This window comes from Stegodyphus dumicola, chromosome 1 (assembly GCF_044657685.1).
Source record: "Stegodyphus dumicola isolate Sdum_Otavi_A_Nest chromosome 1, ASM4465768v1".
Classification (NCBI taxonomy): Eukaryota; Metazoa; Arthropoda; class Arachnida; order Araneae; family Eresidae; genus Stegodyphus; species Stegodyphus dumicola.
This window is the reverse complement of record NC_140768.1, coordinates 167458963-167484194: the sequence shown is the minus strand read 5'-3', so window position 1 is coordinate 167484194 and position 25232 is coordinate 167458963. Positions and strand designations below refer to the sequence as shown.

General features: G+C 29.1%; 1 protein-coding gene across 3 annotated transcripts in view; it reads left to right on the top strand.

The window, feature by feature from the left end:
• The window catches only part of LOC118205581 (putative E3 ubiquitin-protein ligase RNF144A-B), a 99735-nt gene extending 74602 nt beyond the window's left edge, over window positions 1-25133 (top strand). For all 3 annotated transcript variants that reach the window (XM_085823019.1, XM_085823016.1, XM_085823020.1), the window contains exons 7-9: window positions 6490-6631; window positions 9707-9796; window positions 10075-25133. In XM_085823019.1, the coding sequence (XP_085679145.1) occupies window positions 6490-6631; window positions 9707-9796; window positions 10075-10206 (364 nt within the window). In that variant the 3' untranslated portion in view covers window positions 10207-25133. The remainder of the gene's footprint in view (window positions 1-6489; window positions 6632-9706; window positions 9797-10074) is intronic.
• Window positions 25134-25232: the final 99 nt, after the last annotated feature.

Genomic DNA, 25232 nt, shown 5'->3' with positions numbered 1-25232 from the left:
TTTCACGCAATGTAGCTCTTTCTCTCGCAGTTAGATTTGGTTTCAAAGGTTTATTATTGAATTTCACATTATGAGCGATAAGATGCCTAATCATTTCTTTCTGTGAATCTGAAACTTTACTGAACTTGAAAGCTTTTTCGATAGGAGCCAAAATCTTTGGAATCGAGGGTTTACAGGTTTGTGAGAAGTTAAAATTATATTTTAGAATTCTCTCTTGTTCTTCTGAAAAACTAACATTAGAAATATTAACTATTGGCTTGATGTTTACAATGGGAAGATTTTTTGAACTACTTGAACTGGAAGATTGTAAAAGAAGTTTTTCGAATTTAACTGCAAGGGTGTTTTTATGACGGTTAACTGCATTCTCCGTTCTAGACCAAGACTTTTGTTCAAGGGCAGTGAATTTTGGATATGATTTAGCGAGTTCCAGATGAAGCTTATAGAGTTCACGTTCAATTTTGGACAATTGTTGACGTGTATCCCTTATGACGGACCGAAGTAAGGCAAGCTTGCAATTTAACAGAATTCTTGAAACGCGACTCGAAGGTTTTTGATTAGATTTGATTTGAATAAAATTTGGGATCAATTTTTTACATTTTACATTTAAGTAAAAAGTCAAGATGATTCAGGAATTTTTGCCGTTTCAGGCGTAATTTAGTGAAACGATTAACGGATGAAGGCATGATAAACAATACAGAAAATCAAGCTAAATTAACTAAACAATAATAAAGCACACACAAAACAGCAGAAAAATCCCTCACTGAAATTAATAGAAAACAAAACGTTTGTAAGCAAAATGCATGAAATCAGACAAGCAAAGCACAATATCCAAATATACAAAATATAAACATAACTTGAAAATTGCAAAAACCGAAACTCAAGACTTTCGGTAAGCTTTGCTTGTCTTTGTTTTGGTAAGCTTGTGCTTTGCTTGTCTGATCAGGAATTTTTGCCGTTTCAGGCGTAATTTAGTGAAACGATTAACGGATGAAGGCATGATAAACAATACAGAAAATCAAGCTAAATTAACTAAACAATAATAAAGCACACACAAAACAGCAGAAAAATCCCTCACTGAAATTAATAGAAAACAAAACGTTTGTAAGCAAAATGCATGAAATCAGACAAGCAAAGCACAAGCTTACCAAAACAAAGACAAGCAAAGGTTACTGAAAGTCTTGAGTTTCGGTAAGTACTTTTTTGCAATTTTCAAGTGAATTGCAATTTTCAAGTTGAAAATTGCAAAAAAGTACTTACCGAAACTCAAGACTTTCAGTAAGCTTTGCTTGTCTTTGTTTTGGTAAGCTTGTGCTTTGCTTGTCTGATTTCATGCATTTTGCTTACAAACGTTTTGTTTTCTATTAATTTCAGTGAGGGATTTTTCTGCTGTTTTGTGTGTGCTTTATTATTGTTTAGTTAATTTAGCTTGATTTTCTGTATTGTTTATCATGCCTTCATCCGTTAATCGTTTCACTAAATTACGCCTGAAACGGCAAAAATTCCTGAATCATCTTGACTTTTTACTTAAATGTAAATGTAAAAAATTGATCCCAAATTTTATTCAAATCAAACCTAATCAAAAACCTTCGAGTCGCGTTTCAAGAATTCTGTTAAATTGCAAGCTTGCCTTACTTCGGTCCGTCATAAGGGATACACGTCAACAATTGTCCAAAATTGAACGTGAACTCTATAAGCTTCATCTGGAACTCGCTAAATCACATCCAAAATTCACTGCCCTTGAACAAAAATCTTGGTCTAGAACGGAGAATGCAGTTAACCGTCATAAAAACACCCTTGCAGTTAAATTCGAAAAACTTCTTTTACAATCTTCCAGTTCAAGTAGTTCAAAAAATCTTCCCATTGTAAACATCAAGCCAATAGTTAATATTTCTAATGTTAGTCTTTCAGAAGAACAAGAGAGAATTCTAAAATATAATTTTAACTTCTCACAAACCTGTAAACCCTCGATTCCAAAGATTTTGGCTCCTATCGAAAAAGCTTTCAAGTTCAGTAAAGTTTCAGATTCACAGAAAGAAATGATTAGGCATCTTATCGCTCATAATGTGAAATTCAATAATAAACCTTTGAAACCAAATCTAACTGCGAGAGAAAGAGCTACATTGCGTGAAATTCATTCTAACCCGGATATTATTATTTCAAAGGCCGACAAAGGTGGCCAGATAGTCGTCATGGATAGGAACACTTACATCGATGGTGTCACTAAACTCTTAAACGAAGGACCATATAATCCGATCCCTAAAGATTCTTCACCTTCGGACTTGTCAAAAATAAAAACTGCGATCAAATCTTCGCAAATCATTTCAGGCAACTTAAAACATTCACTTATCCCATCTGTTGCGAATTGTGCCAGATTATATGCTCTTCCCCAAATTCATAAAAGTGGTATTCCTTTCCGCCCTATTGTATCAAATTTAGGTACTGCCTCGTATCCATTAGCTAAATATTTAGTTTCTAGATTTTCAACTCTATTAGACAATAACATTTACACCATAAAAAATTCAATAGAGTTTGTAAAAAAAGTTAAAAACATTTCTCCTAGTAATTTACTCATGGTTTCTTTTGATGTAAAATCATTATTCACCAATGTCTCAGTGGAGGGTGCATTAAGATGTCTAGAAACCAGACTTCGCGAATTTCATTTCTCTTGCATCGAAATTGATGAGCTAATTTCTCTCACTCACCTCTGTTTGAAACAAACACATTTTGTTTTCCAAAATAAATATTACAAGCAAACTGAGGGATTAGCCATGGGAAGCCCCCTCAGTCCCATCCTGGCTGATATCTACATGCATTATTATGAATCAAAATTGTTTGAAACTTTAAACTTCCCGGCATGGTTCCGCTACGTAGACGATACACTTTTACTCTGTTTGAAGGTAATAAAGATGATTTAAATAAAGTTCTTTCAACAATGAATTCCATTGATCCTGCTATTCAGTTCACTTTTGAACTTGAGACTTGCAATTCTCTTCCGTTTCTCGACATTCTGGTCACACGTAACACATCCAACTTCAGTACTACGGTTTACCATAAACCTTCATCGGTTTGCCTTCCACCACACTTTAAATCATGTCATCCGACTAAACAAAAGTTAGCTTCATTTTATTCCTATGTTTTCCGTGCTCTTCAAGTTTGCTCCTCCAAACTAGCCCTTGATGAAGAACTAAATTATTTAAAAGCAATAGCTATTGACAGGGGCTTTTCACCCAACATTATTAATCAAGCAGTTAAAAAATTCTCATCTCAACACACTAAAAGCCACACTCTTATTTTAGGAGATTATAAAAATTCTGTTGTCATTCCCTTCTTTCCATCAATTAGCTATAAAGTTGCACATATTTTGCAGAAATTTAACTTTCGGGTTGTTTATTCTCCCATCAATAAAATTCCGAGTTCCATACTCAAGGACCCCATTCCGGATATGAATTCCTGGGGTATTTATAGGATTCCTTGCCAGTGTGGTTTAATTTACATTGGCCAAACTAAGAGAGCCTTAAAATTTCGCGTCAAGGAACATGAGGCATATGTTAGAAAAAAGGAAACACAGAAGTCTTCTGTTGCTCAACATTGTTGGTCCGAAAACCACACTTTCAGGTTTTCTGCTGCCAAAATTATTCAAAAAACATCTTCCATTGGAGAACTGGATTTTCTAGAGGCATTTCACATTCATAAAAATCTTTCTGTTCTAGTTAACGATCCTAATTCCAATCCAAATTTGCCTTCGGCCTTTAAAGAAATGATGTTTTAGTTCTGGTTTCACCAACAGATGGTGCCACTTGCTTATTCTTGTCCAGGCTTTCTTATCTTATTTAATCATTATTTCCTATCTGGTTCATTTGCGGTTTTGCAGCTGAAGATGGTGGTTCGGTAAAACCATCGAAACTAGTCCTGTGAAAATTTGGTAAATATAATGCTGATTTTTGTTGTTTGACTTCTGAATTAATATTTATTCGGCGTGTTATTGTGTCTTAATTAGGCTTTAATTTTAAAACTTTTAATGTGCCATCATATTTAATATATTTGCTCATGGCATGCAACATGATCTGAATGTTAGTGTTATTCATATGTAAATGAGCTTGATAATTTCTTCTCACTGTCATCTAATTCTAAGCAATGTGCAATATCAATAGCATGTAATGCATTTCTTTTGTAATATGATTAGTTCAATACAATTCTTGTTAGATTTGTTGATATCAGACTTCTGTAGCACAGAATATTTAGGGAAGATTTTTTTAATAGTTTAAAGACTAGTTTTTTTGAGACAGAAGTTTAAATGAAATATTTACAGTGAGTTTACTGCTTTGAAATTTTAGAATATTCAGCATAAAGAATTCATTTCTCAAAAATTTAATTCCTGCCTTTGTGTGCACATATATATATACACACATATATATATATATACACACATATATACACACACACACACACATATATATATATATATATACACATATATATATGTATATATATATATATTGTGTGTGCATCTCCAAATATCCAGTATCTTTGCATCATATGCAAAAATATTCGTATTTTGAACTTTTTCCCGCTTTTTCAATACATTTTACGTCATATATAGAGTGATTAAAAAAAAATCTTGTGTAAATTCCAATGGTAGATAAAGAATGAAAATACAAATATGATGTAGTTGTAAACACCATGTAAGTGTCCTATAGGGGTAGAAGGGAAAAAGTAAAGGAATACACATAAAGTAATTCAACATATTTATTAAATATGTGTATATTTTTAGAGGAAGTGTTATTCTATCCACAATAATATTTGCTTTTCTGAGCACGTTCATGAATCATTGCTTTGCAACACCAAAGCAATCATTCATGAACGTGCTCAGAAATGCTAAGACTGTTGCTTGCATGTGCTGCTGTCTAATGACTCTTATAATAGGATCAGCACTGGAATTTAAGGGGCTCTTGAACACAAAATTGAAGTAAATAATAAAAGAAATTAGTAGGGCTGACTAGGGCTTTGACTTGTACTACTAATGCAATTTTTGATAAACAAAGCCATCTAGTGCATGTAGATGGTGTTTGTCGCTGCCTCTTCCCATGTAAAATTATTCTTTTTATATAGGAACAGGTAGCCACAAATATCACATTCTTTTTATTCCTCACCTATCCTTAAAATTTCTGCTTAAAATCCTTAAAATTCCTTATGCTTATTAATTCAGCCTTTTTTTACTAGTCTTTTTCAAGTAACTCGTGAAATAACTTTGCTTTCTGAGATTCCCTGCAGTTATTATATTTATGTTTCTTTGCATATTGGTGCAGCTGATGAATGAATGTCTGTCAGTTTAATAATGGTCAAAGCTGCTTTGAGGAAAGCATATTTCATATAGCTAAATAAACTTCTTCCATATGTAGTCTTTTTTCTCAAAACGTTTTCTGTCATCTGTAACTCTGTAACATTTGAAAGGTACTATTATATGTAAGGGTCAATCTTTGCACTCTCCCATCATATTTAATTTTTTTAACCTTTTTGTTCTAACTAAGCAGAACCATCTCATAAGCTTAGAAAGTGTAAACTTCTAATAAAATCATTTATACTTTTCTGTTATCTTCATAATACTTTATTTCCAGGAATTTCATAGTTGGCAAATGAGGTAGCCATCAATATAATTTAGCATGTTGTTCATACATTCAATACAGATAAATTGTACTTTTCTAGCTTGATGTATGTTTTTAGTTATAGCAGTACTTTAAACATTCAGGATTCATCTCTATGTTGTAGTTAATAGTTCAAGTAATTATGAAAATATAGGATTTCATTTTTCATAATTCTTGTATGCTTTATAAATATCTAAAGTGTAAACTTTAAAAGGGGGTAAATGAGTTAATGTTAAAATTATGGGTAGATATATATGTAAAATAGCTAATATATGTAAAATTTAATTTACCACTTTATAATTTTTCCCCCTATTACTTTAATGAAACTTGTATATTTATGGAATTCTAAGTTTATGTGAAAATGTTTTGTAGTAAATAACTAGGCCAAGAAATTTTCACAGGGATGATGTTTTTTTACTGTGGTATGATTCCTAGTGAATGTAAACCAAACGAATTTTACATAGCTAATCTTTCACAGGACTTTTTACATTAAATGAAAGCATATGAAGCAATTAACCTAAGAAAGATGTATGTGCATATTCCAACTTGATCAGAGGCAAATTGTGTTTATTCATTGCTTGTAGCAAGTTCTCAAAGATCATTATCTAGTCTGAGACTAAAGTCTGGCGGTGTTGTTTGAGAATTTATCTATATAAATGCTGTATAAACTAAACTAAGTCATTATTATTTTTTATTCTTTATTGAAACTGGTAAAGGATGAATATACATCTTAATTGCTTAAGATTTATTTATTGCTATGTTATAGTTGCTTTAAAACTTACATGGTTTTGAATTTGTTATATTGAATTTATTTAAATTAAATATTTGTATGTTTTTAAATGTGTAGATTATCCATCAGTGATGATGAAAGTGTTATTAAAAGGTGTCCTAACTGTAGAATCCCAATAGAAAAAGACGATGGCTGTGCTCAAATGATGTGTTATAGGTGCAAGCATGTATTCTGTTGGCATTGCCTAGCATCTCTTGATGTAAGTATTTTTATTATTATTTATTTATGAGAAATGTGTTTTGACACTTTAAGAAGATATTTTATATGTAGGTTTAAAATTTTCTAAAAAGCAGCTTATTGTAAAAGAAAAATTGTTAAAGTGGTAAAAAACCATGATATAGATACAGAATATTTAAATATAATTCAGAAAATTTTTTATCTAGTGCATCTTCTATATTATATATCTGCTCATCCGAATATAAAAAGATTTAATTTTAATGAAATTTTAGTTTTGTATGTGTTTTTATTTATTTATTATTATTAATGCATTCATCATGTATATTTTGATGTGAATACAATGCTAAATAATGTAATCTGTTCCCCCCCCCCTTATATTTGTTTATGCATTTAAAATGAGCAAGTGACTTTTAAATTTCATGGGGTAGAATGTGAGTATTTGAACATTATAATTATAACACACTTGCATTAGCTTCATTGTAAGTTATTGAACATTTCACTCCAGTGTCAAATGTTTATAGAAAGAAGAATTTCAGGTTTAAACCCCCAAAAAATGTGATCTTACTTTTTTTGCTTTAAATTAATATCTTAAAACAAATCACTGATATGCTACATAAAGACTATTTTCTTAAGATATTTTGCTTTCTTACTTTCTTTAATAATGTAAATATCATCTTAATGAATGTAAGTTTATGAAAATGTAAACTGAAATAAGTAATTATACAAATTAAATTAATAAATGCTTTTTAAATACTGGTCTTCATGATGGATCTAAAATCCTGTGCCACTCAGAGGGTTAACTGAATTGGAATATGTTCTGATAGATTTTGATAATCTACATTCTGCTGTATGTGGTACTGGATTAACTTTAAAAAATTAATTTGTTAATTAGTGATTTAACTTGAAAATTATGTAAATATTTTAAGAAAAATTAATAGATGTTCGCATTTATATGATTAATTTTTAAAATGCATATAAGTGAGGTATAAAATATCAATGCAAATTACTAATTTTAATTTGTCTGTAGTCTCTTTTATTCCTCGCTAGCCACTATGCAGCCAGCCTTTGTCTGACTTTTAAATGCACCAGAAAAATGCCTAAAGGGAACAAACACCAAGCATTAAATTAAAAAACTGCACGGAATTTTACTCTGCAGAACAACTTTATCAAAAAAACAAGCAACAAAAAAGAAAAAACAGAACTTTCAATAAAAATGTATTATATATAAGAAAATTACAATGAAATAAGCAATATCTCTTAACACAAATATTAATTATCCTAATAAATAAATTAACCAACTTCCCATTGCAAATTGTATAAAGGAAGTTAAGAACTTTGTTTTGTAAAATAAATCATGCAAAACTTTTTATATAATTAAAATATAATATAAAAATTAAAATGAAATAAGCTATAAATCTCATATTTTCAAGAGAAAACAGTCAGCAGTCCAGTATCCAAAGCAATGAATGAAAACTGTTGCCAAAACCACATTTCTAAAAGAAAGAAACTTTCATCAGAAAGCAATAACCAATCAAAATGTGCTATGTGGATGACATAATTCAAAATATACAAAACACTTTGCCATTAACTAATAAAGAGAGAAATAATAATAAAAAAAAAAAGAAAAAGAAATTCTTTCTGTTGTGCCTTGAGAGGCACATGCGCATCAGAATAAGAAGATTGTGATGTGTGTGTTGTGTGTATAATTAATAATATTTTATCTCATATTTTCAGCAGTCAATAGTCATTATATAACATTGAATGTTATATATACATTATACAAAACATTGAATGAAAAATTATTGCCAAAACCACATTTCTAAAAGCATGAAACTATTCAAATTGATGCAATTTTATCAAAAAAGATATTTAAAAAAAAACTTATTGGAATTTTGTTGATGGTCTTGGCCTGTAATAGGCTGTAGGGCAACTCAAAAAAAAAGTTTATAATATATGAATTTAAAATGTTTCACTTCAAAATTAATCCACTTCATGCTTTCTTGTGTAATCCTGCAGTGTTAACACCTCTTATCCAATCACAGATTAAGATTTCTTTTGATTCTCCCACTCTTTTTCTGAATGCATATTCACTTTCCTGCTTTGCCTTGCTATGCTAACACATGCTGCTGTCTGTCCACTTCATCTGTTGTTGAAAGATGTAAATTTGAAAGAATGTTAGGAAGCGTGGGTGCATATTGCACCCATGATGATGTATGAAGAAGAATATGTGTCTTAAGAATTATTTGTCTAGTAACAGAATGGCATGATATCTATATGTAAGTATCCCCTTCATTATGCATCATTCAAACTCTGCAGTAAAATAACTGTTCAAATTCAGTACATCTGTTGCCTAATCATCAAAATTTTTTAGTTAAACTACAGATTACAGTAGGGTACTATGAGCCTATAAATATTCCTTTAAAATTTCCTTTGCATCAACAAAAAGTTATCTACAGGGTCAAAAAAGTGCTTTCAAAATAATCAATAATTTAGTATTATGGTCAAGGGTCAATCAAAATACGCCTTATTTAAGCACCGGAAATTTATTTCCTTCAATTTTCAACGTTTTTCATTTTGTCTAAAGTATTAAAAATATCTAAAGAAAAAAATTGTTTCTTTGGATAAGGACAAGTTTATGAGTCCTGTATTTTATCCACCCAAAGATCATCATAAAGAATTTTATGAAGATTTTGTGCATATTGCACCCATGGTGATATGTAAAGAATAATATGTGTCTCAAGAATTAGTTGTCTAGTGATAAAATTACATGATGTATCTACGGTCATGTTTATTTACAAGTCTCTCCTTTCATTATGCATCATGCAAACTATGCTGTAAAACAACTGCCCAAATCCATTACAGCTATTCCCAAATCATCAAGATATTACAGATTATATTACATATATAAAAAACTGATAAATGTTCACATCTAAGATTCAATTTGTAAAGTAATTGTCGAGCACATGGTTAAAAAATTTGTTCTGTGTATAATATGTTCTCCCCAAAAAGATGTATTTCATCTTAGAAAAATGAGAAATTTATTGGTTTCTAGATGATTAATTAATGACCTCTTTTTTTTTCCCCCATTTCATTTCAGGATGATTTTCTTTTACGTCATTATGACAAAGGTCCTTGCAGGAATAAGCTAGGACACTCACGAGCTTCTATGATATGGCATAGAACACAAGTAATGTGTTTGACAAATTAAATTATTATACTTTTTAATTTTTTTATGTATTCACTGAGGAGATTTGAATATTTTTATGCTTTAAAGTAATTATACGTAACTACCTGAAATCCATCATATTATTATTAAAATTTGATCTCATAACTTAAACATAATTGCAGAAGAAAGAAATTATTTTTTCTTACAGAAAATGTGTTGTTGTTTTCAACTTAAAAATTTTAGATGTATTTGAAAAATAATTAAATGTTGATATTAAAAAAGGTCTTTCTCACTTTTAGGTTGTTGGAATATTTGCTGGGTTTAGTTTCCTTCTTCTTATGGCATCACCATTTCTTTTGCTGGCTGCACCGTGTCTTCTCTGTTGTCGTTGCAAAAACAAATTTTTTTATGAAGAAGCTACTCCACTTTAAGAGTATATAAACTGTCTTTCACAAAGAAGCCCGGTGCTTCTAGTCAAAACATATATCTATTCATATTCATTTGCATAGAGACCTCCCAGTGGTATTGCATTTAGATCAGTGTTCCAGTCTGTGATAAAATGCTTTTATTAAATAATTACAATCATATTCTATAAAATTTTATGAATAATTACAAATGTGCTGAATATCTAGAAAACAGGCTTCTCACGATGAAGTTCAGAGCTACAGTTTTTGCACATTATACTGTGTATATATGTATATATTTAATATATACATATATACACAGTATAATGTGCAATTATACTGTGTATATACTTATAGATGCTGCATATAATATCCTGTGATTAGAAACTAATAAAGTATGCTAATGTGGCTTTTGCTACCTCATGAGCTTTCTATATTTTATGTGAAAATTGTGATCAGAAAGATCATTTAAATATTAATCTGTTGGAATGTACATTATAATTGTTATGTTTAAATATTTATTCATATTTTGTTATCATAATTTGGGAAAGAAAAAGGGGAAATTTTATATTTTGTGTGCAAATCCATTGTATACTTTTCTTCATTATTAAAGCACAATTTTTTAATTGTAAAAGAACAGAAATTCTGGCTGAAAAATTTCCCCTTTTCTGTTTTTGGTATTTAAATGCTGATTTCTGAATCTTTTTTGCTTTTTACGTGGGTGCTAAAAGTTTTCATTTATTTCATTGCTAATTAATTTTTTTGTTTTTCTCAGAGTAATTTTCACGCATGAATTTACTAGATGCTCAATATTTTCCTTGATTATACTTTATGATATTGATATGAAAAAATTTCATTTTTTATTATTTTTATGAACAAGTCTCTGTGTGTAATTTTTTTATAAAGATGAATGTCTAAGTTATAATAAATTTAGTAAACAGTACTATAATATTCTAGTTTTGTCATGTGTTATTAATTTTTCATGTGTTACTAATTACTGTTTACAAATTTTTCATCAAATATCTTTCCTGGTACTCTACCACTGAGCAGTAATTGATAACTATGTGTGTAATAGCTGATTTAACTAGTCATGAATTCTGGAACCAGCAAAATATTTACTTCATGTATACTGTACTTAATATATATAATTCATACATGCTTTCACTGTAAATTTATAAGTTAAAAGAAGGACAAGTGGGTGATATCACAAAAAAAAAAAAAAAAAAAAAAATTATTTTAAAGAAATCCCAATACAGTATTCATATTTTTATATTTCAACATGACAGTGAGGTTGTTTGAGTATTAGTAGTTGTACTTGCTAATTCATGGGGAAAAAATTAAAATTATAAAAATATATAATTTTTTAATATAAATTTCAAGATAAAAATATAGGTACAGTAATTACATAGGTAGATGCAGTATGTAAAGGATTTCTGGCCCTGTGGCATGTGTACAAGTATGTGTAGAAGCATAACTTAATCTTTTAAAATGAGAACATGAATGGTGAACATTTCAGTTCTTGTATGTATTCATTAATCTAATGGTATAAATATGGACATTAGATTAAAGTATCTTTTGTATACACATGAAAGATTGTCATGAACTGAGATGTTTAATTGTAAGTAGTTCATAAAGCAGATATTCCATAACAATGCAAATGTTCTGATTTCCGAATTGCTCTTTCTGCAAAAATGGGAGATTCTCAATTTTTCACCATTTCTATTTTCCTGATTGAAGGAAGATTAAATGCTTTAAAGGAGATTTTGACAATTATAAAAAAGCTAGAGCTATGATTTCATCTCTAAATAAAACTGTAGTTGTGAAAAATAATTTTTTTCTCCCCCCCCCAAAAAAAATTATTTTTAACATACTTTTTCTTATCAGTTTTTATTCAGTTTGCATTTAATCTACTTTAAATCTATAATGTTTTCTAAGGTTATCTACATCAAGGATCCCCTGAACTTTTTATTGCATTGATCCTTTTTTTTTAAAGATTCTTTTTTTTTTTTTTTTTTTTTTTTTTTTTTTTTTTTTTTTTCCCCATTGACCCCCTTACATTTCTCTCTGTATTATACTGCATACAACATATGTTAAATATTGCAATTAGACTAAGAATAGGAACAAAGGTTTCAAAAAATTAGTTTATTAGATTTTTCTTTTGTTATTTTTGCATTATTTAATTTTACAAGTATAAGCCAGTTTTCAGGAACAAAATCGCAATTTTTAATTGCACAAAAGTTCAATTTTAAATAATGTGAAAGCTGTAATATTATTCTAATGAAAGCTGTAATATTATTTTAATATTTGACACGAATTTGCTTATTCTTAAATCATTTCATTCAAAAATATTCAATCTCTTTCTTTTTTATAGAAGTAAAATATTGACTTGACTAAAGCTTGCTTCCATAGGTAAGAAAAAACAGTAATATTAGCAACTTTTATTTGGGTATTTTTCTCCCGGATGACTTTTTAAATTCCAAAACTTGGCATACCCATCTGTTTTGAATAAGATTTGTGTTTGAATATCCTCCTTCAGTGCAATCAACTCTTCTTGCGACATAATATCAAGATCAGATATATTGCAGCTCAACAGTTCTGAGAGCCATGCTAGTGCCTTTAAATTTTCAATGTCTTGAAAACTAACATTAAAATCTTTTTTTTAATTTTGCAAGTGGCTTGAATATAACAATATATCTTCTAAGGACATTTTGTTTTCTTCACCCCCCCCAGTTACATTTTCTTTGTTCTTAACACTTTTTTTTTTTTTTTTTTGCATAATAAATGATTTTTTAAAAATAATTTTGTTTATTTTTGCCTTTATATTTATTTGACATAATTTCTTCTTTATTTCATGACATAATTTTATATCAATAAAGAATTTTACATATTAATAACATTTACATATTATCAACTTTACAATATTAATAATTTTTTGTAATCAGTGTATCCTTAATATACCGACTCATTGTCCATCAGCCTGCTTTAAAACTACGTTGAACCCACGGGGTCGATAACCAATGACGTTAAGAACCTCTGAGCTACATGATTATATGCATATTAATTATCAGTTGTACATAAACATTAAATATAAAATCTTTTTTCCTGCTACCTAGGTTTAATCAATGTAAGAAAAATTGCAGAACTCTAGTACAGCTAGTCCCCCTTCCCCCAAGAAATGCAACTTAAAGTTTAAAATATTAAATTAACATGCTGTACATTCAAATCATTAAAATTAGTTCAAATTATGCATTATAAAGCAGCCTTTATAATGCATAAAGTCAAATTTTTCAATTGGATCTTTTTGAAGTCCGATTACCACATAGCACTTTTCATGTTTTTCATATGTCAAGATTGGCAGTAATTTGTAACAAAAATATATTTCATGAATTTTGTGGTAAACCTAATAAAACTGTATGAAGCAGAATGAATAACATAGGAGAAATTCAGCTACTAAATATTTTGCTTATGCATTTACATGTGTATTACCCATGCCATTTTTTGAAGTACTCTAAAAGTGAGCATTTAATTTGAATTTTGCATGATCATATTTTAAATTATTTTCCATTATTAAAGGCACAGTGTTTAACATTTTACGTATCATCGCAAAAGAAAATAAAAATAATTGTTAACATGTTTGGCCCAGAGTCAGCCTTTAGGAACTAATACTGAACATTCCGTTTGCATGGTGCAGTTATACTTTTCCATTAAGTTGGCATAATTTCTGAAGAACCAGCAGTAAGAAACTGATGAAATAAAATTTATGGTTCATGTAATTAAAAAGTATGCTTTTTGTATTTAAATGTAGTTGCCTGAAAAATTCTAAATGAGGTTTGGTTTTACTAATTACAAAGCATTAAGCCTTCTTTGGGACGAAAGGAAAAAGGGCTGTTTCTGGTTATTTTGCATCTGAGCAATTTTCTGTTTCTGCTGAAACAATAAACAAAAAAATATTGCTATGAAGCAGTATTTTTAGACTTTCCTTTCCTTTTTGCCATTTTGTTTGACTTAAGTTTGAATTTTTTCATCCAAGTGCTTTGTTAATGAAGCAACCAATTTTGTATTGACTGATATTTTGTTTCTTAAATATGTCATATGTATTTTTTCTGTTAGTCTCTGCACCCCCAATACTAGTTTGAGAAGTATATCAAAATCAGCTACTTTTCAAATGTGTTAAATATATTTAGTGACAAATAACTAGAAATTTATTATGGCATATCTGCTAAAGCACATACTTGCAGTATTTCACAAACCTATAGTAATCTAGATTTCACTAATGCATGGTCATGCCGTTAGAGAGTAACTTGGTTCTGTGCTGTCATATTAAGGTATTTATATAGCATGAGCCAATATATTTTAAATTTGTTTAAAAAAATCATTAAGCCCGAAATAGAATTTTAATTCTAGTGAGTTTTTTTTGGGGCGGGAAGAGGGTAAAGTATAAAAAATATATTGATATACACAAAACTAGAAATTAATTTTGCTCTGACTATTACGTGAAGAAGCTAGCTTCTTCTGTTATGTGGTTTTATATCCGAGGTTGATTATCTTTCTCATCTTTTGTCTGTATTATATACTTCTTAAAAAATAACCCAAAGTATTTATAATATGCTTATACTAATAGCATTACATGTAAGGATATTTAAATTCAAAATAAATGTGTTAATTCCATTTTCTTTAAAATTTTATTTATAACTATAAGATGGAAAAAAGTATTGTTCTTATTTCCACTCAACAGTATAAATATTACATTCATGTTCTTTACATTTCCTAGTATAAAGTATTTATTAATCTTTGAGAAATGCGTGATTTTGAAACAAAAAAAAAGGGGGAGAGGTTTACTTTTGTTTTAATCAGACAAAAAAGATACGTAGTAGAAATTTTACTTTTGTAGTAAAAAACAAGGAAAATCTCATTTATGCAATTAATCCACTAGTTAATGCATATTATGCAAAAATAATAATTGAAGTAATTATAAACTGCTTATCTCTTAAAATAAATTTGAAAAGGAAAAATGTAAGCTATGTGGGAAGCTGTAAAAAAAAGTTAAAAACCACTCTCATAATTAGGTGTTGAATACTTTATTGAGTTACTTTCCTTTACCAAAATAAGTAAATAAACGGATAGTGACATTTTGCTCTTGTCTAATGTGCACCACCTGATGCTTTCTTTACCAAGATTTTTGAGTTTTTAAACCTTCATTTCATGTTTGGTGTTATTTAAAAGTAACTAGTAGTTTTGCAGCTGAAACAGTCTCTTCTTGGCAATTTTGGGCCATAACAGTTTCACTGTCCACTAAAACAAGCTTTTAGAGAACATGCACATTATTTTGGCACTGAATATATGAGTGTGTATATCCACACATATTTCATTTGTTCAAGTTTTATATCAAAATAAAGAATAAATTTAAAGACTTGCTACTGTACTCCTGCCATCCAACCAAAAGAAAAGGCAATATTTAAAAGAAAAATAATTATGAAATTTGATCAGATGTATAGAGCTGTTTAATAGAAATCTATTATGACATACACAATTTACTGTGTGGTTGTAAGAATAAAGTCCCCAGCCCCTTTTTTGCATATTAATATAGTTCTATTTAAATAAAAAGGTAAGTAAATTCTTGTTATTCAGCCTTCCCCTTTATTGAAAAACATTCTTAAATGTTAAGTCTGACAAAACTGATAATTTGCTAGTTTTAAAAGTATGTTGCTTCAAATTGCTGAATATTATTCTTGTATATTTCTTAATGTTTACTCCTCCATGCATTGAACTCAAATAGATTTTGCTGATCACAGTATTGCAGTATGCTAAAAGAATTATTATTGAAGCCATGCCATATCTTAAATACAGTGCGCATTTTAAGGGATTTATATATTTTTAAGTGGGCAAAATAACATAACTGAAATAAAATAACATGTGTATAAATTTAATTAAATTATGAAACATGGACATATTTTTTACTGGAAAAAAATTGTTACTTTATACATTAAAGCTTATTTATAATTCATAAAATTGTTAAATTTAATTCATATCTATTTTTAAAAATTTTTTCAAATTGAAATAAATGAATGTTAAATATTTTCATTACGCATGTTAAGTAAGTCAGTGTTGCTTACTATATGCATTCTCATAATATGCAAAGAATAATATTTTCGAAGTGTAGGAATAAAAAAAATTGAAAACTTTACATTAACATGTATATATGCATGGAAATTCTGTATTCTATTTTTTTTAATCAACAAATAGTTTCTTGTAAATTGAAACTTCTCATTGTCTTGCTTTTTAAGAGAAACTTTATCTGTATTATACATAAAAATATTTTAATTTTTGTATATGTAAACAAATGCATGCTTTGTTCAGAATTATTTTTATTGAGGTTATTTTCTTAGGTTGTTATGCTGTTTCACTAATTATCATTTAGAATAACTTGCAAGAATGTTACAAAATTTTTATATTACTTTTAGTCATAACTAAACAATTTTTGTACATTTACAGTCTTCACAAGTCCTTATTCAGCCTTTATTTTTTCAACCATTATGCAGACATATGCTTTCACTTTACAGCAGTGTTTTAAATAATGCAAATTTTCATATTTTGATGCTTATAATTTTTTTTAAAAGTAGTCTGTAAAACTTTTTAAAAAATCATTTCTTGTATGATGCCTTAGTCTTAAAAAAAGTTTACACTCATCATAAAAAGTAAAAAACAAAAACTGAGTGATATCTCATGTTTCCTGTATCAGGGAACATGCACAAATCCAAAAGCAAAATGTTTGCAGTTGTACTTAAGTAAGAATAAATTATCAAGCAGTTTATAAAAAAGATTTCCAATATTAATAAGTGATGAGCATTGCTGTGCAGATTATCACGAAGAAAATCAATATAAATTATTTCAAAAAGATCTTATTTCCAGAATCTTAGAGAATTCATGTTCTGAAAAACAGTAGCAGGCTTCAGTATTGGCTCATATCCATATCGTAATGTAGTTTGCATAAATCATAAATGAAAAATATTAATGATGTAGATCGTAATTCTAAAATAATAAAACTGCACAATATTTTTAACGTTAAAAAATTAATTATATGAAAATTCCTTTGTATAAATAAATACAAATGTAGTATAAATTTAATTTTATTGTGGCATTAAAGGGGAGAAATATCAACCATGAATTATTTTGTTTTTTTAACTAATCTCTCATTCCAAAAATATAGGAATCGAACATTTCTAAAACTCAAATATTTGCATTATTTAGAACTTTTTCATAATTGGAAATGGGCAGTGGTTGTTAAAATAACAACCATGAGAGAAATTTTTAGACAGCATATATTGTCTCTTTTGCATAATTCAAACTGAATGCTTTTTCAGCATAAATTTACTGCCTATTTTTAAGATTACCATTTTGTCTTAACTTATAACCATTGAATGAAATTTAAGTGGATTTACCATTTTGTCTTAACCTATAACCATTGAATGAAATTTAAGTCTGTGAACAAAAATGTTTTGTACTAACATTAAAAAAGAATTAGAATAGGTAAAGAGTAAAAACACATTTAAAAAACAATGGCAAACATGAGTTTATTTTTTAAATGTATTTCTGTACAAAGAAAGAATGTATTCACAAACATTTCTTTTTTTTTTAAATGTAAAAATTTTCCCATGCTATGTGCTACATAGGCAGTTTATAGAATATTTATCAGAAAAATGTACTGAAGAGATTTTGGTTTTCTAATGATACATTCTAAAATTTGCAATGTATTATTCATAATGCTTGTGAATGTCATATCACATGACAGTGAGGATGTCATTTTTACCTATAGGTATTGTTCATAAGAGATAGGTTCCTGTTTTCCCTGTGTCTTCTGTTCTCTACATGCCATTAAATAATAATTTAATATCTGAAGAGTGAATATTGTTTCAATCATGTAAACATACAGGGCTTTCAATGTTCTTGTATTTGTTGTTTTAAGACTAAAATTGTAATGCTTATATTTTTGTGTGTAGTATAATTCAGTATATGTACAGTCAATTCCGCTTAATTGGGACACATCGGGACTGGGCATTTTGTCCCAATTAAGCGGATTTCACAGTTTTTTAAATAAATTTATTTGGTTTTGGAAACTAAGGCCAATAACCGGTAATAAATTAAACAATACATATTTTTTCAATAATTTTAATAAATGTAAATTACAAATGGGAAAATTGTGTATTAATATTTATCTAAAATTAATATGAATTTAAAATTCTAAATTAAAATTACAAAAATGAGTCAAGTGTAGTCTGTTTTTGTTTTTGTAGCATTTCTTTTCTACAAAATCAGTACAGATATTTAGTGCGGATGCAGGGCTCCCTTCATTTCCTTCCTGCATAAAATAACGCTATAACGTGGCAATATATTTTTTTTGCTTCCTGGTTAGTCACAAGCGACTCATCACCATCATCTTCGTCGAATTTTCCATGTTTTGATTTAATACCTTCTACGATTGAATCCTCACAGTTTTCATTATCATTGTAACATGGTAAATTGTTATCTATTGTTGAAAATTCTTCATAGTTAATACGAATAGGAACTTGCAACATATCCTCATTTTCTTCGTTGCTTAAATTTTCCGAAATTTCTAGGGGTTTAAAGCCACAATTAGTAAAACAGTTCTGTATTGTAGTGGCTTTTATAGCTCGCCAACTATCAGCGACAAACTGTATTGCTTGCAAAAGGGAAGTTTTTGAACTTATCTCTCTGGCCTGTTGTGGAAGTTAATAAATTTTCATCGATGGATTCTAATATGTCATTAGCCAATTTCCCATGATACAAAGTCTTAAAATTTTTTATTACCTCCATGTCCATTGGTTGCATTAAAGATGTGGTATTAGGAGGAAGAAATTCCAGCTGTATATTTTGTAGATTGTCTAAATGAGGGTGTGCCGCACAATTGTCAACAATCAGCAAAATTTTTCTTTTTTTATGTTGTAAATTTCGGTCACAACTGGTAAGCCAATTTCAAAAAATTTCAGAAGTCATCCACGCATTTTTGTTTGCATGGTACTCCACTGGTAAACCCTCCATACTCAACCCCTTAAAGCATCAAGGTCTAGCACTTTTTCCTATGATCAGTAGCTTTCATTTGTCAGTACCTGACATATTTGTACAGCATAACACAGTAATGCGGTCCATCGCCTTTTTATAACCAGTCAGTGCAAATGTGTTTGTAGCACAAGGAACCGTCTGGCGTAGCACAATAATAGAGGCCGGTTTCATCAGCACAAAAATTCTCTAAAAAAGTAGGAATTTTCGTAGTTTTCCACTGTTCGGAACTTTCCTTGTCCACTGCCCTTTTTTAAATTTAATGTTGTGTCTTGTTCTCCATCGCGATAACCACCCGTCAGTTGCTTTGAAATCATTGCAGCCCAGTTTTTAGCTAACTCCTCTGACTTCGCCTTTAACATCAGGCCGTTAATATTTACGCCTGTGCCACTAACAATAGAAAACCATTGATCTAGTGCTTCTTCGACGTCTGGATCCTTCCCCTCGCGTTTCCTTTTGGATGTTCCTGCTTGTCCTTCTTGTAAAACCAATTCCTCAGACAGTTGACTTTCTCGTCATAAGACATGTGATATGGTAGATTTTGGTACTCCAGTTATCTCAGTGAGCCGGCGATAACTTGTATAAGGTGGCTGGCTTTTTATTTTATCTAGCAAAGCAATTTTGCTAGAAAGTGTCAAATCATTTCTTGGCATTTTGGCAAGGGTTAAATTTTTGAATAATAAGTTTATGCACTGTTCACGTGCGATGTGTATTGTGAGTGAATAAATATGCAAAAATTGACACGTACAAGGTGTAATGGTAACTGAATAAGAACGCCCTTGCGCTCGCCTGTGATGCATAGACTCCAACCTTCAGCAAACCTTGTCAGTAGTCAACGCACGAACGACATTTTTACAACTTTGAAAATGTGCGCGTAGCGTATGTTGTAATTAACCATTCATTAATTTTAAATTAATAATTAATTGTAATCAATTTTATTACATTTAAAATCCATATACATATAAAACTGAATAATTAAAAATATACCTTGTAAATTATATGCACATTTAATTAGAAATTTTCTTTTAACTCCTCAAGCATTCACTAATAAAAAGTACTTCAAATCACTACTAATCATAGAAAAAATCAGAAGCTATAAATCATATCTTTATTCTGGATATGATTTCTACAGGAAAATAAAATTTAAATAACCAAGAATGATACATATAAGTATTAAACAAAATACGCATAATTTATGAATGCAAAGATTTATATGTAGCATGCTTAGCAAGCTTAAGTTCTGATTTTGAGAATGTTTTTTTATAACACAGTTCTTCATTTGCCTGCATATTTATTTTTTCAATCAAAACTGCTTCAAGAGTTTTAAGACCTAAATTTGGTCGAAATTCCATCTGATTTTTTTTAACAATAGAAAAATATCTTTCGCAAGCTGCATTTGAATGAGGTATTATTAAGACAGCAAGCATTACAGAAGGCAATACTTTGTATTTAATACACCCATTCATATTTTTTAATTTGGCAATTTCTCCCCATGCTATATCAATACGCAAATCTACAATTTCTTTCAAATCATCTACTTGATACATGGAAAATTCAATTTCTACTTGATTAAGACATTTTTCATCAATAATGGATGGAAAAGTATTCATCAAGTAAAGAACAGATGAAAATGAGACTTCAGTTCTCAAGTTGATGTCAGCAACTTCAGCATGTTTTAGAAATGGATCACTCAGTGGAAATTTATCAATTATATATGAACATGCAGTTACAAAAAAAGCTCACACAGAATTGAAAAATGATTTCACTTCACTTTCATTCAACTTGGAATTTTTTAAATATAGTCTTGTTTCCGCACCAATCACTAAATTTTCATTTTCTTTTTGTTTACTATACTTCTGAAATGGAATAGACGTTAGAGTAACATCTTCATTTTCTTTAGAAATTACTGATGGTTTTACGAATCTAACAAATAAATTCATTAAAAGTTCAAAAAGTTCTCTTCTCAATTTATGTATATAAGGAGCTTGTTGTTGCAAATTAATATTTACTGTTATAAACAAAGGCAAAGTATTTTTCAAAAATAACAAGTACAATTTGGTGGTCGGTGACTGTAAAATTTTTTTAATGTTTTGCAATCTCTTTCCTTCATTCTCACTGTTATCTGGTTTATCTCCAAAAAAATTTATCACAGCATCCCACTGTTCCAAAATCCTTGTTATAGATTCTAAAAGAGACAACCATCTCATACTGCAATATTTCAAAATTTTATGAGATTTTGCATTCTGTCCCAAAATTTGTTGAGCAACTTTGAAGCTATGCTTCCGTTTCGAACTTTTCTCCAAGTAAAAATATATATCTATTATCAACATTTCAATTTCTGAGCCAATTAATTTTTCAATAGCTTTTTTTGCAGCTATATGCAAGAGGTGGCACGGACAACCTCGGGTGATTATACTTGGTTGATGCATTTTGATAAATGATGCTACACCTTTAAACTTTCCAATCATATTACTAGCATTATCTGAAGAAAATGATAAGCAATTTTTCCATTCTAAACCTTTGTTTTTAAAGTTTTCATTTATACAATTAAAAATACCTTCTCCTGTATTATTCGTGCATTCTAAAATAGAAATCAATGAAGTAATTATCACTCCCTTTTCTTTACTGTAGTATGTTATAACCAATGGGTACAGTTTGTTATCATTGTTATCATTACTTCCATCAGTACTTAGAGAAAATGATGTACTGCACACTGATTTTATAATATCAGCAACAGTATTTTCTGCAAGCGTTTTCACAATAGCAGCAGTTTTGGTATGACCGCAGCTAAATTTTTTTGCTATGGCAGAATCCGGAAACATTGCTTTGAAAAGCTCTTTGGAATGATCCGAAACAGAAAGCGGTAGGTTATGTTCAATTAAAAAACGAACAAAATAGCATTCGGCTTTTATAGGATCTGTTTCATCATCTTTTATTAAGAAATTTGTTATTTCTTTAGATTTTACGGTGCCAAGTTCTATATGCTTTTGAGAAAACACATGCCGTTTACAGTCATCTTTTCCGCCATGAGCAACTGAGAAGTCTTTGTTGCATACACTGCAGTGTGCGTGATTCACAGAAATTTCGGACGCTTTAATGCATGGAAATTCTGAAGAATATGAATCTTTAAACTTCTGCTTTGATAATTTTGGCTTCTTCGTTCGAGGCAGCATTATGATTAAAAATCTTTCACCTGATTCACAGTTCACAAGACACACGCTAAGCTCTCGCCGTAAACTACACAATGCAGCCTAAACCAAAGAATCTCTAAGGAAGATCCTTAGAGATTCTTTGCCTAAACACGCATCAGCGAGGAACCTGGGAGACAGACAAGTGGGTGGAACTATTGATAAGTCGTTAACGGTTGGAGTTACTGATCTACGATTGGCTAATTCTTTTAAAAAATTTCTTTAAAATTTTCTTTAAAATTTACATTATATGGCTCCCGTACAGAAAAATTCCCAATCAGCAAAATGTGCACCACACACCAATAAGGTTGTGTAAAACATTTTAGTATAAAAATTCAGAGATATGTTCAAACAATGTTGGTGAGGGGGGTGATTATAAATTAAAGTGTAAATGCTTAGAGCTAGATGACAAGATGCAGAAATGCATCGTAAGTATATAAAATGTTGCTTTAATTTTATTTAAAATTTATGTTACTCATATCCTGGCTAAGTGGTTTAGGTCAGCATTTATATAATTTCATAGCTCTGCTGCTTTTTGTGATAAAATGCTGAAATTTTTCTATATCAACTTATTTTAGTGTATGGGCCACATTTTGCTAATTGAGAATTTTTCTGTACAAGGGGCATATAAAAATGTAAATTTTGTATTCCTTTAATTCCTTGAAAATTTTAATTGACTTCATAAAATTCTGTATTTTTGTTTGCATAACTGTGTAATTTATATGTTTATGATCATATTTAAGGAAAAAAAGCCAAGGTCAATGTTTTGGAATACCCCATATAACTCCGAAAGGTTATATTCTAATGAAATGTGCTATGCGAGATTTTGTTCCCTAGAATTAGGAAATAAATAATAAATTTAAAATAAATTATTTTGCTCTCATAATTATCAGAAATGTAATTAATTGCTCATAAATGATTAAATATAAGCATAATGTATACTGAAAATGCATGCTGTTCTAGAGTGGTATAGAATGTATATGTTTGATTTACGTAATAAAGTACACATTGTAAAACCTTTTGAAAATTGCCTTTCAAGAAGTATTTTATCTGTGATTTACTTTTTATTTGAATAGTTCAATATTTAACCCTTTGTGCAGATCTGTTTTTATTACATTTAAGCTGCAACTCCAGAACATTTTGACAATGAAGCTTCTAAAAACCAAAATTTTTTATAGATCAGTACCAAGAATTACTATAAACAGCATGTATCAAGCCAGAATGATACAAATTATATATGGCTCCTCAGCACAGGTAATAGAATGCAGAGTTAACTGATGAAAGGAAAACTTCTTGCAGAGATCTTAAAATTTATAATTTTATCAGCATTCAGTAAAAACTTAAAACTACCTTATTTGATTGAAAAGAATTATTTTATCTACTGATAATGTATTTATAAATCCATATAGTGTTTTCTACTTTTTAGCATGTTAGGACAAAATTACATAGGGGTATTTCCAGTCTGTTGTGCAGGTACTATTATGTTGGAAAGCATATTTTTAGAATTTAATATCACTATGCATTTTGATTTTAATAAAACTATCAGAATTGAAAGAAAAGCTTTTTATTCAGTATTTAATAATATAGTTTACTTTAAAAATGTGTTTCAGATCAACAGTAATATATGAAATTCTATAGTTCTGAAGTAAATGCTTAATTAAAAAATGGCATTTAAAGAATTATTTATATTTTGATGTGTTATCTAGTTCATGATTTAATAATGGTCAACAGAATTATTTTCATTTTGTTGATCATGACAAATTCTGAAACCTAAAATTGTTTAAATCAAATAATGGAGAAAAGTAACATTAAGTTAACGCATCTCTAATCCTTCTCCCACTTTAATTTTCCAGAAGTCAATCCTTCCTGATGACACAAAGTCCTCATAAAATACCATTTGCACAAGTAGAAAAGTGCTGCATCTGTTTATTAATTTTTAAATCAGTATCTTTCTACAAAGAAAAATTTATTATTTGTTTTATTGAAATTAAACTTTTTGTACTGTTAAAAAATGGATTTCCTATTGAATTCCTGTAAACTGAAATATAATGAAATAGTTTTGACCTCTAGTTAATTCTTAATTTTGGGATACATACTAATTAGTTTTATTTTATAAATTTAATTACAAAAGTTATTTCAGATTTCTTTCTAATAAAAGTGCAATCACTTTATCAGAAAATTCATACTGTTTTTGCTGTGTAATTAGCACATATTGAAGTCTTTATTCTCATGTACATTTTCTACATATTCCTAGTACATTGTAATCCCTTTAATGGTTTTTAATTTTAACTAAGCATTTTTCTCGTAAAACTGTTACAATGAGAAGAAATTCTAATTATATACTTTTGATATATAAACCTTCATTCATCATTTATTTTCCTTGTTAGGTTTTTAAAGGTAAATGTTTTGAAGTAAAGAACAGCATTAATAATTTTTAAATTGTCTTTAATCTTTTTAACTAACTTTTTTCCCCCTTCAAAACATTAATTTTTTATTCATGTACATGATCACTGATGAAATAAAAAGGTTGTTGCATTTTAAATGAATTAATATGTTAAGTCTTCAGAAATTGCATTTTGTAAAGACATGTAATAAAACTATCAAAAGGATTACTGTAAAACTGCCTTTGTATTTTCTTACCCTAATGCACAATTCAGTGGATTTTTCAGAAATAAAAAATTTAGTGTTTTATGCGAGTGCTTTTGCATTTATTTTCATAATAGAAACATTCTAAAGTAAAGTAAGCTTGCTTTTCAAGCATTTACTGTTTATTAGGTTTTAAGCTTATAA